Raw genomic sequence first — 16,847 nt, 5'->3', positions numbered from 1 at the left:
TAGCAAATGATCTCAATTCCTTCTATGCGAGGTTTGAGGCTGTGAATAACAACACCAGCCTACAAACCACGGCAATGGGGGGGGGGGGGTCTGCTGATGGAGACTCAGTGTTCAGGGTAACGGAGCATGAGGTGAGACGGATCTTTAAAAAAGTGAATATCAGGAAGGCAGCAGGACCGGACGGCATCCCCGGCCGCGTCCTAAAAGTCTGTGCCGACCAACTGGCCCCGGTATTCACTGACATCTTCAACCTGTCCTTGGAACAGGCTGTCATCCCCACCTGTCTGAAGAAGTCCACCATCATCCCTGTACCCAAAAAATCTACGCCCGCTTGCCTCAACGACTACCGCCCTGTAGCCCTCACCTCCATAGCCATGAAGTGCTTTGAGAAGCTAGTGAAGGGCTACATCTGTTCCTCCCTCCCCATCAACCTGGACCCTCTGCAATTTGCATATCGCCCCAACAGGTCCACGGAGGACGCCATAGCCCATGTGCTGCACACAGCAGCATCACACCTGGACAAGAGGCAGGGGAACTATGTGAGAATGCTGTTCATCGACTACAGCTCAGCATTCAATACCATAGTCCCCTCCAAACTCATAGCCAAGCTCAGGGACCTGGGCTTGAACTATGACCTCTGCCAGTGGGTCTTGGACTTCCTGACGGGCAGACCCCAGGTGGTAAGAGCCGGCAACTGCACCTCCTCATCCATCACGCTCAACATAGGGGCCCCCCAGGGCTGTGTTCTGAGCCCCTCCTCTACTCCCTGTACACACATGACTGCGTAGCACAGCGGAACAACAACACCATCATCAAATTCGCTGATGACACAGTAGTGGTGGGCCTGATCTCTGCCAACGATGAAAGGGCCTACCTGGAAGAGGTAGAGAACCTGTCACAGTGGTGTCAGGAGAACTGCCTCTCCCTGAATGTCAGCAAAACAAAAGAGTTGATTGTGGACTTCAGGAGGTCAGGGGTCAAGGACTACAGCCCCCTCAGCATCGACGGGGCACCGGTTGAGAGAGTGAACAGTTTCAAGTACCTCGGAGCCCACATATCCGAGGACTTGACATGGACCACACACATTGACAGTGTTGTGAAAAAGGCACGACAACGCCTCTACTTCCTCAGGCGCCTAAGGAAGTTCCAAGTCAGTCAGAAGATCCTTAGGAACTTCTACTCATGTACAATAGAGAGCATCCTGACCGGCAACATCACCTCCTGGTTTGGGAATAGCACTGCACAAGACCGTAGCAGACTACAAAGAGTGACACGTTCAGCCGAACGCACAATTGGAGGGGGGCTTCCCACCCTCCAGAACATTTACAACAAGCGGTGCAAGGGGAAGGCTAAGAGAATTATTAAGGACTCGAGCCACCCGAACAACTGCCTCTTTGAACTGCTGCGGTCAGGCAAGCGATACCGGAGTCTTAAGGCGAGCACAGAAAGACTCAGAAGAAGCTTCTATCCCCAGGCCATCAGGCTGCTAAACGAACAATAAACACTATGCAACAACCATCAAATGCACACAGCACACACACCCACACGCACACACTCACTCAAACAAACAACACACTGCAGCACCCACTCTCCACACTTTAGATCACACAAACACACTTTACACTTTATATTTATTGATAAAGGATTTGCACTACAACTCGTACACCTACTGTGAATTGTACCTAAATTGCACCTGGTCCCATTTCTGCCTTGCACTATATAGTATTGTATATTAGTACACTGCACAGTATTGTATATTGTATGGTAACTACGTCTATTCTGCATCGAACATTGTACATATGTCTAAACTAAACACTGTGACCTAATTTTTTTTACTTCTAATTTTACTATGTTATTTTATTTCATACTTATCTTGTCTTGCACAGTCTCTGGAGCGTAACAGTAAGAAGCATTTTGTATAAAAGTATTCTGTACTTCTGTATGACAAATATTAAAGAAACTTGAATACTGTTGAACCTTATTTAATTTAATTTCAAACCAAAAAAACATGTTGAGTTACATGGCAGGTAAATAAATATTTAAAATTATGATCTCCTGTACACAGGCGGAGGAGGTAGGCTTTCTTCATCATGCCCTCTCTAACTAGATGCTGCGCCTCGCCTAAACCAAGCGCAGTGTTTCCATTATGTCCGAACATGTCTGACACGGAGAATCACATGCTGTGTGCTACAGGTCTGAAAACGGTAGGTTATGTAGATAACCTAGTTATATTAGTATTGGCTGAGCGTTCCGCTCTGAACCGTATGAGATATACTATCTCCTATGATACCTAATGTATCTCCCTACGAACAAGAAATACATGCACCCCACCTGTATGGGGCTCCGCCCCCATGGTGGCACCGCCCATATAGCAGTGACGCTAGTCACCACACACCCTTCCTCGCCAAAAACCCGTCCCAGGAAAAGATTCCTCAAGAGGGAACTCAGGGCCGCGCAGAGCGGAACGCTCAGCCAATACTAATATAACTAGGTTATCTACATAACCTACCGTTATATGCCGTATTTGCTATCGCGTTCCGCTCTGAGCCGTATGAGATATGGGGAAGAGCGGACGCGAAGCCCGACAAATGTACCCCCTGAGGACCCGTAAGCCCACATCAAGGGGTGCGGGGAGCCCTGTCACCCCATCCTCCCTAATGAAGGGGGGGCGCAGTCAACTCCACCTGAATGCGAACAAGAGGGAAACTAGAACCCCTTGAACACACCGCACAGGCGGAACCACGTGTGACTCAACACACTGTGGCCCATACCCATACACTCCTGCTACCCGACCAAAGGACGGGAAGCAGGAAAGGCCACAGACCCCAGAACCGCCTGGGAGACAGAACCCCCGGTCATGTCCATGAGGAAAAACCTTACAAAGGAGCCCGGGGAGGACCATGAAGCTGCAGCACAGATGGCCTCCACCGAGGCCCCACCCAGGAGAGCGGCAGAGGCAGCCACCCCACGAGTGGAGTGCGCCCTGACGCCCCCAGGGGGATCCTGCCCAGCCAACGTGTAGCAGAGGGTAACACCCTCGCACAACCAATGGGACAGGCGCTGCTCCGACAGTGCCTTACCAGCACGAGCCCCACCGTAACAGACAAAAAGCTGGTCGGTAACCCTGAAATCCTGAGTACGGCTGAGGTAAATCCCCAAGCACGGACTGGACATGACAGGTGAAGGCCCGCATCTAACTCACTAGTGTGAGGAGGAGGACGAAACGCCTGAACCACAATATCCCGGGAGCGGAAGGAACTCCGGATATCCTTAGGCACGAAAGCAGGATCAGGTCGCAGAGTGACACCGCAATCGGTCCGAAAAGACAGGCACTCTGGACGTACCGAGAGAGCACAGAGCTCACCTACGCGTTTAGCGGAAGTGACAGCCAGAAGGAACGCGGTCCTGAAGGACAGCTGTCCCAACGGCGCCTGCTCGAGCGGCTCAAACGGGGCCAAGGACAACCGACCGAGGACCAATTGAAGATCCCAAGTCGGAGCCAAGGAGCGTTGCACCGGCTTAACGCGTCGAGTGGCAAGCAGGAAACGCTTCACAAGAGGGTGGCTGAACAAGACATCCCCTCAAACCCCTCATGATAGGAGGATATAGCTGCTGCATATACCCTCACCGTCGAAGCCGACAGTCTATCAAGGAGAGACCGGAGGTAACTAAGGACAGCATCCAGGGGGCAGGAGACTGAGTCCCGGCCCCCCGCCTTACACCACACTTGGAACATACGTCATCTGCCCGCGTAAGCGGAGCTCCAAGCAGGAAACGCTTCACAAGAGGGTGGCTGAACAAGACATCCCCTCAAACCCCTCATGATAGGAGGATATAGCTGCTGCATATACCCTCACCGTCGAAGCCGACAGTCTATCAAGGAGAGACTGGAGGTAACTAAGGACAGCATCCAGGGGGCAGGAGACTGAGTCCCGGCCCCCCGCCTTACACCACACTTGGAACATACGTCATCTGCCCGCGTAAGCGCGACAGTGGAGGGAGCATGCGCATTCCAGATGGTAACACCATCAGGATCAAGAACCTGCGCCCCTCAACGTACCCGTCCCAACAACTGACCTAACAGATGTATGGGGAAGAATCCCTGGCGGCACGGCATCGGTCCCAGACCCGCCTGGCCATGTCCAGACGCAATCCTCAACCGTCAGGATGAGGGCCGCCCCGCGACAGTACACCTGCACCCACATTCTCCCTGCCGGGGATGTGGGGAGCCCTCAGGCCGCGCAGATGGAGGACGCCCATAGCCAGCCGCCCGCCGCCTGGTGCAGACAGGGGGAGCGTACTCCTCCCTGTCTGTCGATACACGACACTGACGTCGTATCGTCCGTCCTGATCAACACCATTTGTGGACCAGAAGGACCGCTTTCAACACCAACACATTGAACGTAGCGCAGACCGGGCAGCATGGTTTGCCAGCTGCCCCCTACTGCGTTGGCCCGACGCATCACCAGCGAGGGAGGCGTCGGTGAAAACGCGACGTGAGACAGCGCCGTAACCGTCCTAGGACGGAACCTCCCGAGCGTGTTGACAACACGCTCTGAGATGGATGCCCATAGCCCTCCAACCGTTGACTGGGAAGAGGAATACTCTACATCCAGTCTACAGCAACCCCAGGCTGGTAGAGACCTGCCTGGTACGAGACCTGACGATCCACCTTGACCGCGAAGGACCAGAACGTCATCAGGGCAGAACACTCCGTAACCCCGGACGACGCAGAGGCCCCAGTGCGGCCTCCACGCACTTGGTGAAGATGCGGGGAGCCAGAGAAAACCGAACGGCAGCCTCTGGTACTCATATGCTAACCCTGCAAAGGAAGCGTAGGTAAGCCCTAGGATGGAAGATCGGGGATGCGCATACGCATCCTACAGGTCTATGGAGGAGAACCAGACCCCCACCTGACAGTGTTCAACAGGTAGGAGACGATCCAAAAAATGCTGAACCTTCCCATGGGACAGGTCCAGCCTGGGTCTTACACCCCTCCCTCCCGACTTCTCGGGCAGAGAACACCGGGAGGAGAACGCCACGACGATGGCTTGCTTCGTCCACAGAGATTGGATCTCGTTGACCAGAGCTGTCACAGCTGGAGACCCCGACAATAGGGTCTGTACCAAACCTGAAAACGGGTGGGGTTGTGTAAACACAAGTCCTCGCCTCAGCGTTCTCTCCATCCACCTCGACATATGATACTGCCGTAGTCATATGTGACGACACTCCCAACGCACCCGCCGTCACGTGGTGCAGGTCCGCTAGGAACCGTAGATAGTTGGCCCGGTCCCCCCGCTGTGCGTAGCCAAACCTGGAACCGTGCGAGGAACACCTGACCCTGACACCACCCACGAGGCAATCGCAGGGCCGGTCTGATACGGGGGGCTTCCGATGAAAAAAGCCCCCCCACTGAACACCCCTCCAGAACATGCTGAAGGAGTTGTTCTGCAGCCGGACATGCAAGGTGTAAGGCCCCCATGGGTTCCTACACACCGTAGCCCTGCAGTGATATTACTACCACCCCAAATCATGTGAGCTGCGACCACTTGCCAATATTCCAGGAGTGGGAGGCACCAACATGATACCAGGCCTCGCGAAGGCGAGGCCGCGGAAGCCCGCACTGTGTGCCTCAAAAGGTTTCGAGCCCCCCTGCTGACAACACTTAAGTTGACAGACGTAACACCAGGCTCAACCAACACAGATCAAGGTGTGGGAGCCGCTTGACAGCACAACATTCTCACGGACAGACCCAGGCTCAGCCATAAACTGGGTGTCAGCCCCTGTCCCCATGAGAAGCGAAAAGGGGGGGCCGCCGGCGCATCAACGAAGGCACGCGGCCCGCAGCCAAAGGAAACAATCAGAGCCCACTTCTTCCGCTGGTGTTGGGGAAGGGAGCGATCGGAGAGCAGGCTGCTCGCGGCAGGACGGTGACGGCTTGTTTGTTCAAGCTGAACCCATCCTACATGGCCGATCCCTCGGCCGCCAAGGCTGTCGGCCTTGTGGACACCTGTCGAATCGACGCCCAGGATACCTCTGGCGGGGGAAAAACATGGCCGCCTGTCGAGGGCCCCGTCATCGCCGCTGACGAGGCCGTGCTCTCTCTTCTTCTGGCTGCGCGGTGTGAGGCGGTGTAGGGCCTAGGACAATACCGCCCGCGCTCCAGCAGAAGACCAAAATCCCCTGCGGAGAGGGGAACCCTGAGCGGTTATAGCTTGCGGCTGGGTCAAAGCTAATAACGTCAACAACCTCGCGCGATGTGTCGACGTCGGCTGGCCCTCAAGGCCCCTCCACCAGACACCATTTTTCTAATAGAAAAAAACAGCAATTCGAACACAGTTCTAATCGTTGCCAATTCCATACCGTGGCGGTACAAGCCTTAACAGCCCACCAGCCACTCGCCAGGCCGACCCACCCATGGTGTCGGCCGGGCGGGGCATTGTTTCAATATATCAAAAACAAAGGACTGATGTTAACATGGAGCACCAGTGGTGATTGCAAACAGCACCCTCCACTGTGGTGTGCACCATGAAAGGGTTAAATGAATAAAAGAGCTAAACCACAAAAAACTGTAGAATGAGCAAACCCATACACACAAAGTTTAAGGGGAGACGGACCAGACCCGTCTTCATTCAAAATATTCACAACAGGACACCAGCCCTAGTTTAGCCCATTTACCAAAAAAGGTAAACAAAGCCCCCCCCCCGCACTACTCCCCCAGTATACCGATTGACCGTCAGTATGAATGGTTTGAGAGGAGAGAAAACTGTAGCAAGACAGACCTTCTCATAGCAGAGTGACAAAACGAAACAATAGCCCCCTACACAGGGCCGCCCCAGGAGGTGGGGGGCCTCACGTCTAAAAACGCACAGGGCCTCACATTTCTCCCAGGCGGCCCTGCCCTTATACTACTGCAGCCTAGCGCCAGGCGATGTGGGACCCAAGACAACAATTGCCTGTGCACAGACACGCAACATGTTTACCATGTCGGCTGGACCCATAGCCCCACTACCCGACGCCAACCCAGATGGGAACACCGTTCAACAAACCCCGCCGGAACACAAGGTAAAATACCTGGCTAGGAACCTAGCCACGGTTTACCCTGTTGTCAACCCATTTACCCGAAAAAGGTAAATAGAACTCAGCAAAAAAAACCACAACAGCTACCGACTGACCTTCATTGATGAACCGGGCAAGAGGAGGGAGAGTGACAACATCTCACGGTGGAGACATTAAAACAGCATAGCAATTAGCAGTAGTAATAGCATGCGGCATTAGCGATAGCATGTAGCATAGCTTTAGATGTTTTAGCAGCACGCCCAAGACAGCTTGGAAACCGTTCCCTGCAGAGAACGTTCACCAAACCATCCTGCCCCCGGCGCCAACACACAACATGGTTGTGTTAACAAAACAAACCAGCATTACTAACACTAATACCCTGAAAACACAGGGCCTACCTGAGTACAAGCTGGCCCGACAGCCAGTCTTGTACAGCTGAACCTCGATGTGCTGTCATCAAACGAGGAACATCAACACAGGCCCGTCGTGTCGCCGAAAACATGCGTCGAAGATGCCAGGGGCCAGCAACCTCCGGTAAGCTTCCAACATTATGACTCTGATCTTTTCATCCTACTAGTTATCGTACGGTGCACGCATCCGAGTACGCTGGGACGAAAATAGAGGAAGGGTGTGTGGTGACTAGCGTCACTGCTATATGGGCGGTGCCACCATGGGGGCGGAGCCCCATACAGGTGGGGTGCATGTATTTCTTGTTCGTAGGGAGATACATTAGGTATCATAGGAGATAGTATATCTCATACGGCTCAGAGCGGAACGCGATAGCAAATACGGCATATAACTCCAGACAACATGACCTGATTCTCTGGGCATCGTCCAGAGGTGATGTGTGAAAGAGACTAGATAGATATGTAAACAATTCCCCTCTTTCTTTCTCATCCTGAATGTCTCTCTCTCTCTCTCTCTTTCTCTCTCTCTCCCTCTCTCTGACTTGTTCTCTTACCCTGTCTCTCTTTCTTTCTTTCTTTCTTTCTTTCTTTCTTTCTTTCTTTCTTTCTTTCTTTCTTTCTTTCTTTCTTTCTTTCTTTTTTCTTTCTTTCTCTCTCTCTCGCTCTCTCTCTCTCTCTCTGTGTCTCTCTCGCTCTCTTACCCTGTATATCTCTTTCTCTCTCTGTCTCTCTCTCTCTTACCCTGTATATATCTTTCTCTCTCTGTCTCCCCCTCTCTTTATCTCTCTCTCTCTCTCTCTCTCTCTCTCTCTCTCTCTCTCTCTCTTCTCAGATTCAGGATGTATGCGGGGCTGAGAACTTGGTGTTGACCTCAGGCCGGGTGGAGTTTGACAGAGTGAGCTTCAGCTACGTTCTAGGGTGGGTACTATTTAGTCTATTTACTGTACTGTTTACCATACTACTTTCTGGGTGGAATATGTGACATCATCCTGCCATCATCATTTAGGGATATACAAGCTATGAATCAGCTTTATTTTTGGTTAGAAGTCTTCCTTTAATGTGTTTCCTGATTGTGATGTTGTTTGTATCTTCAGCACGGAGGTCCTTAGGGAAGTGTCCTTCACAGTGGAGCCTGGACAGACTGTTGCTTTGGTAGGTTCTAGAGAACAGACTGTTGGTAGGTTCTAGAGAACAGACTGTTATATTATCATACTGGCCAATCGCGTCTCGCTCTAGCCATAATGAGATATCTCTTATCTCCAGCACCTACTGTGCTCATGAACAAACAATTGCACTCTCATGCACGTGACCAGGCCACGCCCCCGCGTCCTACTATATGACGCCGGACATGGTCACCCTCTCCCTTCCTCTTTTTTTTCCCCCAACATGGACGCTGCAGTGCACTCCATGAACTAGTTGTTATGAAATGCAGAGAGAAATTACACAATGTTGGGTTTTCGCCGGAGATTCACCAGCCCCTGGAATCTTCTCGGCACATCCTAACAGCGCATCGGGCATGTGCTGGGTTTCCTCGTCTCGTGACAGCGGACCGAGGGACGTCGCGCGGCGGCTAGCTGTCGGGCTAGGTCGCGCACAGGTAGGGCCTGCGCTGCCAGGGATTAATGCTAGCATTTGTGATACTGCTCGTTGTCCCGTAAGACAGCCGAGTTGTGTATTGGCGCGAGGGGCAGGATATTTGGGAAAACATGGTCGTCATGACTCTGTTTTGGGTGTTTTCCCAGCTATCCTAGTGCGCGCGGCTAATGCTAATGCTACAATGCTGGGTCTCCGTTCTTGTTCCCCGCCGAGGGCTGTCTTTTCTAAAAGGTCTTCCCTCCTCTTAACCATTCATACTGACGGTCAATCGGTGTCTACTGTTGGGAGTTTTGACGGGGGCTTGTTTACCATTTCATTTGTGGATGGGCTGAGGCCTAAGGCTGGTGTGTTTTTGTGAATCTATGAATTGTGTGTGGGACTGGCGTTTCTCTGGTCTGCATCCCCTTAACATTTGTGTGTATGGGCTAGCCCATTCTGCAGTGTGTTAGTGGAGTTTCCGTTCATTTATTCATTTACCCCTTCATGGGTGCACACCACAGTGGAGGTTGCTGCATTCCTACTAGTGAGGCAGTGCTTCACTAGTAGTAGTTTTTTGTTGCAGCCACCACTGGTGCTCCGTGCTTGTGAAGCAGGTGGCATCAGTCCTTTGCCTCTGACATGGTGGAACGGTGTCCCGCCCGGCCGACGCCATGAGGCGAGTCGGCCTGGCAGGTGGCTGGTGGGCTGTTAAGCCTATACCGCCACGGTATAGAATTAGCAGCAACTAGTAACATTGTTCGAATTGCTGTTTTTTCTGTCAAAAATGGTGTCGGTGGCGGGGCCTTAGGGCCAGCTGACGTCGAAACATCGCGCAAGGTTTTGAGGTTATTAGCTTTGACCTAGCCGCAAGCTATAACCGCAGGGAGGGCTAGGATGCTGTCAATGCTTGTTTACAGACATCTTGGTTGGATCAGTCTCCCCTTGAGGAGGAGATACGTTTTTTCCCTCCTCAGGGCTCCCCTCTCCGCAGAGGGACTTTGGTCTTTCCGCAGGAGCGCGGGCGGTATTTGACCTAGGCCCCACACCGCCTCACACTGTGCAGCCAGAGGTGAGGGGCGCGGCCCTCAACCAGCGGCCATGTTTCCCCCGCCTGAGGTACCCTGGACACAAAGACAACAGGTGATCACAAGGCCGGCAGCCTTGGCGGCCAAGGGATCGGCTACATTAGATGAGCACGCCCTAAAAAAACGTTGCCGTCTAGCTGTATCTAGCTCTCTCTCCGGTCACCCCCCCCCCCCAACACCAGCGGGATAAGGGCTCTGATTTGTTTCCTTTGGCTGCGGGCCGCGTGCCTTCGATGAAGCGCAAGCGGCCCCACGTTTCGCTTCTCATGGGGACAGGGGCTGACACCCAGTTGCTGGCTAGGCCTGGGTCTGTTCGTGAGAATGTTGTGCTGTCAAGTGGCTCACACGCCACACGTTCTGCGTCTGTGTTTGGTGAGTCTGGTGTTGTGTCTGTCAACAATAAAGGTTGTCAGCGGGGGAGCTTGAGGCCCTTGGGGTCGCAGCGCGAGTTCCCCCTGCCCCGCCCTCGCCAGGCCGGGTATCACGTTAGTGCCTCCCACGGCCGGAAGACCGGCGGTGGTCTGGCAGGCGTGCGTGATTTGGGTGGTAGTAATATCACTGCAGGGCTACGGTGTGTAGGAACCCACCCTATCGCGCAGTGTGGGGACCTCACACCTTGCATGTCCAGCTGTAGAACAATTCCTCAGCAATCCATGCCGGGGAGGTGTTCAGTGGGGGAGCTTTTTGTCACCCGGTGTGATGTCAGCTTCCCCCGTATCAAATCGTCCCTTTCTGTCGGGGTCCCCCCTTGGGTGCGATTGCCTCGTTGGTAGTGTCAGGGTCCGATATCCCGACTCCGCGAGACACCCTGCTCGCACGGTTGGCAGGTCCAGGGTTGGCAACGCACAGCAGGTTCCTGGTCCCAAAGGAGGACGCGATGTGTGGCGTTTCCTCCCGGTATTCTCTGGTGCCCGAGAAATCGGGGGGGGGGTGTCAGACCCATACTGGACCTGTCCCATGGAAGGTTCAGAATTTTTACCGTCTCCCACCTGTTAGACCTGGTTCTCCTCCATAGACCTGTGTTCGCATCCCGATCTTCCATCCTAGGGCTTACCTACGCTTCCTTTGCAGGGCTTAGCGTACGAGTACCAGAGGCTGCTGTTCGGCTATTCTCTGGCTCCCCGTATCTTCACCAAGTGCGTGTAGACCGCACTTGGGCCTCTGCGTCGTCGGGGGTTATGAAGTGTATTCTGCCCTGGACGACGTTCTGGTCCTTGGCCTGTCAGGGTAGATCGCTAGGTCTCATACCAGGCAGGTGGTGTCTCACCAGCCTGGGTTTTGCTGTAGACTGGAAGTAGAGTTCTCCTCTTCCCAGTCAACGGGTGGAGTACTTGGGCTTTTTCTAAGCTCAAGGTCTATATGGGCATCCCTCTCGGAGCGGCGGCGAGTGATTGGGTTCTCGGCGCGCTCGGGAGGTTCCGTCCTAGGACGGTTATGGCGCTGTCCGTGATGTGCCTGCTGCTGGGGTCCCTCTTGGCCTCCTCTTCATGGGGAGGATGCAGACGTGGTTTTTCCGGTATGGAAATGGACCCGGTGTGAGACATATGGAAGCGGCTGAAGGTTCCCATGTCAGTACTGGGGGACCTCGTCTTCTGGGGAGGGTCTGGTGCCCTCACCTGCGGGGTCCCCTTGTATTGGGCAGCAGGCCGTCACACGTCACGGTCTTCACCGACGCCTCCCTCATGGGATGGGGGGGGGACGTGTTGGACCAACGCAGTAGGGGGCAGCTGCCATGCTGCCCGGTCTGCGCTACATTCAATGTGTTGGGATTGAAGGCAGTCTTTCTGGTCCTCAAACGGCTCGACCACCTTGTGGTGGGCATGCATGTTTTGGTCAGGACGGACAACACGATGTCAGCATCGTATATTGTCAGACAGGGTGGAGTGCGCTCCCCCCGTCTGCACCGGGCGGCGGTCGGTCTCTGGCTATGGTCGTTCTCCATCTGCTCTGCTTGAGGGCTCTCCACATCCCCGGCAGGGTGAATGTGGGTGCAGGTGTGATGTCGCAAGGCGGTCCTCACCCTGACGAGTGGGGATTACGTCCAGACATAGTCGGGCAGGTCTGGGACCGATTCCGTGGCCGTCCAGGATACTCTACGCTTTCCCCCCCTTACACCTGATAGCTCAGCTGTTGGGGCGGGTATGTCGGGAGCGCGGGACTTGGTCCTGGTCGTGCCGGGCTGGGGCTCAGCTGTGTGGTCCCCGGCCGTGATTCAGCTCTGTGTGGCCCCGCCGTGGCCTGTTCCGTGGTCACCGCGGTCCCTCTCTCAGGCACGCGGAACTCTGTTCTGCCTTCCTGTTCTGGGGCAGCCTCTAGGCTTGGCTGCTGACAGTGTGAATCTGGTGGGGATGCATCTTGACTATTCTGTGGTTAGCGCTATCCGGTATGCACGCTCCGTCCTCTACCACGGCTTACGCTGGGGAGTGGCGTATGGTCGAGTGTGGGGGCGGAACGTTGTTCAGCCACCCTCTCGTGGGACGTTCCTGCTTGGCGCTCGGCGTCTCAAGCCGGTGGAACGTTCTCTGTCTCCGAGTTGGGACCTCCAACTGGTCCTCGGCCGGTTGTCTGAGGCCCCGTTGAGCCTCTTAAGCAGGCGCCGTTGGAGCAGCTGTCTTCAAGACTGCGTTCCTGCTGGCCGTCACCTCCGCTAAGCGCGTGGGTGAGCTGTGTGCTCTCTCGGTGCGGCCTGAGTGCCTGTCCTCACGCTCGTGGGTTAGAGGCAAGCCTTCATCTGTCGTGTCCTGTCCGTGCTTTGGGGATTTACCTCAGTCGGACTCGGGATCTCAGGGCTGCCGATCAACATTTTGTTTGTTACGGTGGCCCTCGCGCTGGTAAGGCACTGTCCAATCAGCGCCTGTCACATTGGTTGTGCGAGGGCATTGCCCTTTGCTACACGTTGGCTGGACAGGCCCCCCCTGGGGGTCACAGGGCGCACTCCACTCGTGGAGTGGCAGCCTCTGCAGCCTTGTTAGGGGGGGCCTCGGTGGAAGACATCTGTGCTGCAGCCTCCTGGTCCTCCCTGTGTCCCTTCGTTAAGTTTTACCTCATGGACATGACTCTGGGTTCTGTCTCCCAGGCGGTTCTGAGGTCTGGGACCTCCCCTGCATCCCGCCTGTCGGTGGGTTAGCAGGGGTGTGTGGGTGTGTGCCACGGGGTGATGTGTCACACGTGGACCCGCCTGTACTGTGCGTTTTTAGGGGTTTCTGGTTCCCTCTTTTTCGCACTTTGGTGGAGTTGACTGCCTCCCCCCCTTTGTTAGGACGGGCGGGTGGACGGGACTCCCCTCCCCCCTGGTAGTAGGGCTTGCAGGCCCTCTGCTCTCTTGGAACTATCCCTTTATCCAGTCTAATATTGAATAATTTTCTCCACATGCACACACCCATCCGCCTGGCCACACCCACATCCGCTCCTCTACATAAGCGGGGTCGTGGCCACACCATCAGCTCCTTACCTATTTTCACCACCGTAAAGTGCCTGTATACACCACTTTAGTTTAGTGCCGAAATAGTTATTGGAGAAGAGGAGCTGCGTTGACATTATATCTTTGTTTTCTCTCTCACAATTTTTCGAGGAAATACAGAGATAATGTCTTCGCCACCGGAGTGTCTAGAAGATGATGATCATTCTGACCTCCACCGGGGCTTCGCATTAGGGGCGTGCGTCGCTGAGCAATCCCTGCCGGCCTTGCCTCCGGCTCTGCAGCTGGACACTATGCTTGGGAGGCAGTCGGCTGTGTGGGGGCTGACGGCCTCTCTGGGCGGGTGATGTTTTTTGCGACGCGGGCGCCAGGTGTGTCAGTTGTGGGGGTCAACTGCACAGCTTACAAAGGTCGGCTCCAAGCTAGAATCCTTTTCGCTGCCCCTTAGCGGCGTGGATGGGGTTCTAGTCTGATGCCCCACAATAACATTAGCTCCTCCTCAGTGAAGTCGTAGCTTTGTTTTCCTGGGACCGTGATTCCGAATCTGCAGTTCAATTCACCGGGTCTCTGGACAAGCGGATACCCTCTGTCGCCGTGCTGGCCCCGCTTTTCAAGATGAAAAACACCCGGCGCGAGGGAGGTGAGCTTGGTGTTTCGTTATGAGAATATCCCCGAGCTCAGGTCGGCTGCAGCCCGCGTACAACGAAGGGCTTGCTGCCGATACCGCTGTGTCTGGTAAACACCGTTCTGAAGAGGGGCGTGTGTTGCCTTTTTTCCCTTTTTTTCTTCGGACAAGAAGAGGAAAAGACAGTGGCTGTCTGAAGTGTTGGCCTGTATTGCTTTTTCTCACGTTGTGCAGCTTTCAGTAGTAGCCGGCTGTGCTCGGCTGGAAACGTTAGCTTGATGCTATCAGTTAGCCTAGAGTTAGCTGTTTAGCTTGTGCTACAAACATTGGCGCTAGCCGTGAGAATAGCAGGCCCTGGCACTCTGACTACGACGTCATCTTTGGCAGAAGATGTCGTCGGGCCTGCGCCATGACCGGCTGCTGGAGGGGGGTGTCACGCCGGAGCGAGGCTCCGGCCATTGCCTCATCTGGCCTTGCCAGCGAGAGGCCTTCGTCAACGTGGTGGACCAACCTGTGTTACGGCCTTTCGTCCTGCGTTCGTTGGTGCAGGTAAGGTGTCCATTGGACATTACCCCACTCTTCCTTCCTCCCCCTCCCGAATGTTTTTGTTAATAACGATGTCTTTGTTTAACAAAACATATGTTACTTCACTACATTTGGAGATACAACGTGTGGTGTGAAAATGGTCTTGGTCGCTTTGTATAGCTTAGGTTAGCGTTGGCCAGGGCTTATGTCTTCTCTCTACCTAAGAACAGCGTTGTTTTTTTTACGTGAGTAAAAATGAACTGGGTTTTTGTTGTATGATGAGAAGTTGTGTGTGTTCATGTAATGTTTAGACAACGTGGCTGAGCCCACAACTGGCTGGGTGTTACCCTACAATGCTGTACATAGTGGCATATGATCGAGGGCCTCTCTTAGCTTGTTATTCTTTACTTGAGGGTAATGATGAAAATAACAAGTGGCAATTTTCTCCCCCACACATAAGCAGAGCTGTGGGAAACCTGTTTTCAAACAAGGTTTTCGGCTGTGGCTGGCGTGCATGATGTAAAGCTTTTACTCTACACATTTGGCGTCGTATCAGGGGTGAGGTGGTGAGGGGTGGGTGAAATTATTCCCCGGTTTGCCCCTGCCCCCCCCACCTCCCCTCAAATATGATTTTGTTTACAAAATGTGTGTTGATTCACTATATGTTTGGGGATACGGTGTAAATCCCTCAGCTTCTACTGGGGTTGTGCTCTTGCTTAGAGAGAGGCAATTTCTCTGGAAATTGTTGGTCGCTGTTATGTAGACTTAGCAAGGCCTGTGACCAGCACTTGATCGAGGACTTATGTCTTCTCTCATCATAAAAAATGACGTTCTTCTTGCAGTAGTGAGAGTGAACTTTTGCCCTTTTTTATTGTGATAGAGGGTTGTGTGTATCGTGTTCACGTTTAAGTAAACGTGGCATTGAATCCACAACTGGGTTAGGTGTTGGCCTACAGAAGTTTACATGTGTAGCTCTTGTACCAAGGCCCTTGGCCCCTCTCTTGGTCTGTGTTTTTCTTACTTTAGGGTAAAGGTGTAAAAAATTCGGGTGGCAAGTTCGCACATGTATTGTGAAGCCATGTATAAAGCCAGTTTTTGCACAGACGAGGTTATCGTCTGTGGCTGGCGTGCAGAATGTGAAGCTGTTACCCTAACAGGTATAATGCGCTTTCATGTAGCACGCTATGACTGACGTCATGGCTCTGCTTTGTCGTTGCATCGTATCAGGGGTGAGGGGTCATAAGGGGTGGGCTGATAAATCCTTCCCCCCCCTTTACTGATTGGCCGGGAGGTGGGACCTCCTGCCTGTCAGTTTTCCCTGTCGGCTGAGGGGCAGCGCGTCACACGGAGGGGGAAGGGGGGGAAACAATGTGGAACCACGTTATGGGCCGGCGCGCCTTGGTTGCCCAATTCATGGAAACAGTGTTTTTTATGCGGGCAACTAGGAAGGAGATGTTTTATCTCTACTGAACGCCGGTGCACTAGGTTAGACTCGATGACTCACATGCATCTCCGGGGGGAGATGACGGAGTAGATCATTACATTGGCAGAGGGGTCTCACGCCCATGAGGTGGGCTGCCAGGAGCAGCGCATTCACGTTCTGTCCATCTTGGTGGCACCCTCTGTGATGTTTTAGATCAGTGGGGCCCAACCAGTCGATCGCGATCGACAGGTAGATCGCGGGCTGATTTCAAGTAGATCTTGATTAATAAAATTTGATTTTTTTTTTTTGCTAAATCAACTCTTCCTCTCCTTGTTAACTACAACAAGCAATGCTGTTTGTTATTTAAGATGAGGTCAGACTCGGCACTGACAGATTTGTGTTCATTATGCTGCTTTTATAAAGCCTCAAATGACGGCTTACAATATACAATTTTGGCTGGTAGCTCTCGGGCTAGGTGGTAAATAAAAAAGTAGATCTTGGTTCAAAAAAGGTTGGACACCCCTGTTTTAGATCAACATGTGTACCTACCACCCTCTTAGGACTGGGGATGGTGGCGTGACTAGGATGCGGGACTGGTTCTGGTCGCGCTGGACCAGGTCAGTTAACCCGTCTGCCGGGGCGCAGATCTGCTGTTCTGGTACCCCGAAGGACTTTGTGCTTTTCCGGGGGGAAAATGCCGGGTCGGTCCAGGCTTCGCGGGGATTGATGT

The 16,847-nt window shown here is 53.6% G+C and overlaps 1 protein-coding gene across 1 annotated transcript in view; it reads left to right on the top strand.

The window, feature by feature from the left end:
- Positions 1 to 16,847, top strand: part of abcb6b (ATP binding cassette subfamily B member 6 (LAN blood group) b) — a gene marked incomplete at both ends in the record, with an annotated part of 199,859 nt that overhangs the window by 49,418 nt on the left and 133,594 nt on the right. The window contains 2 exons of the mRNA XM_084314055.1: positions 8,299 to 8,384; positions 8,561 to 8,618. Of these exons, the coding sequence (XP_084170181.1) occupies positions 8,299 to 8,384; positions 8,561 to 8,618 (144 nt within the window). The remainder of the gene's footprint in view (positions 1 to 8,298; positions 8,385 to 8,560; positions 8,619 to 16,847) is intronic.

This window comes from Notolepis coatsorum (genome assembly GCF_963971535.1).
Source record: "Notolepis coatsorum genome assembly, chromosome: 5".
NCBI classification, from domain to species: Eukaryota; Metazoa; Chordata; class Actinopteri; order Aulopiformes; family Paralepididae; genus Notolepis; species Notolepis coatsorum.
The sequence above is the reverse complement of the archived record's forward strand: the minus strand, read 5'-3'. Positions and strand labels throughout refer to the sequence as shown.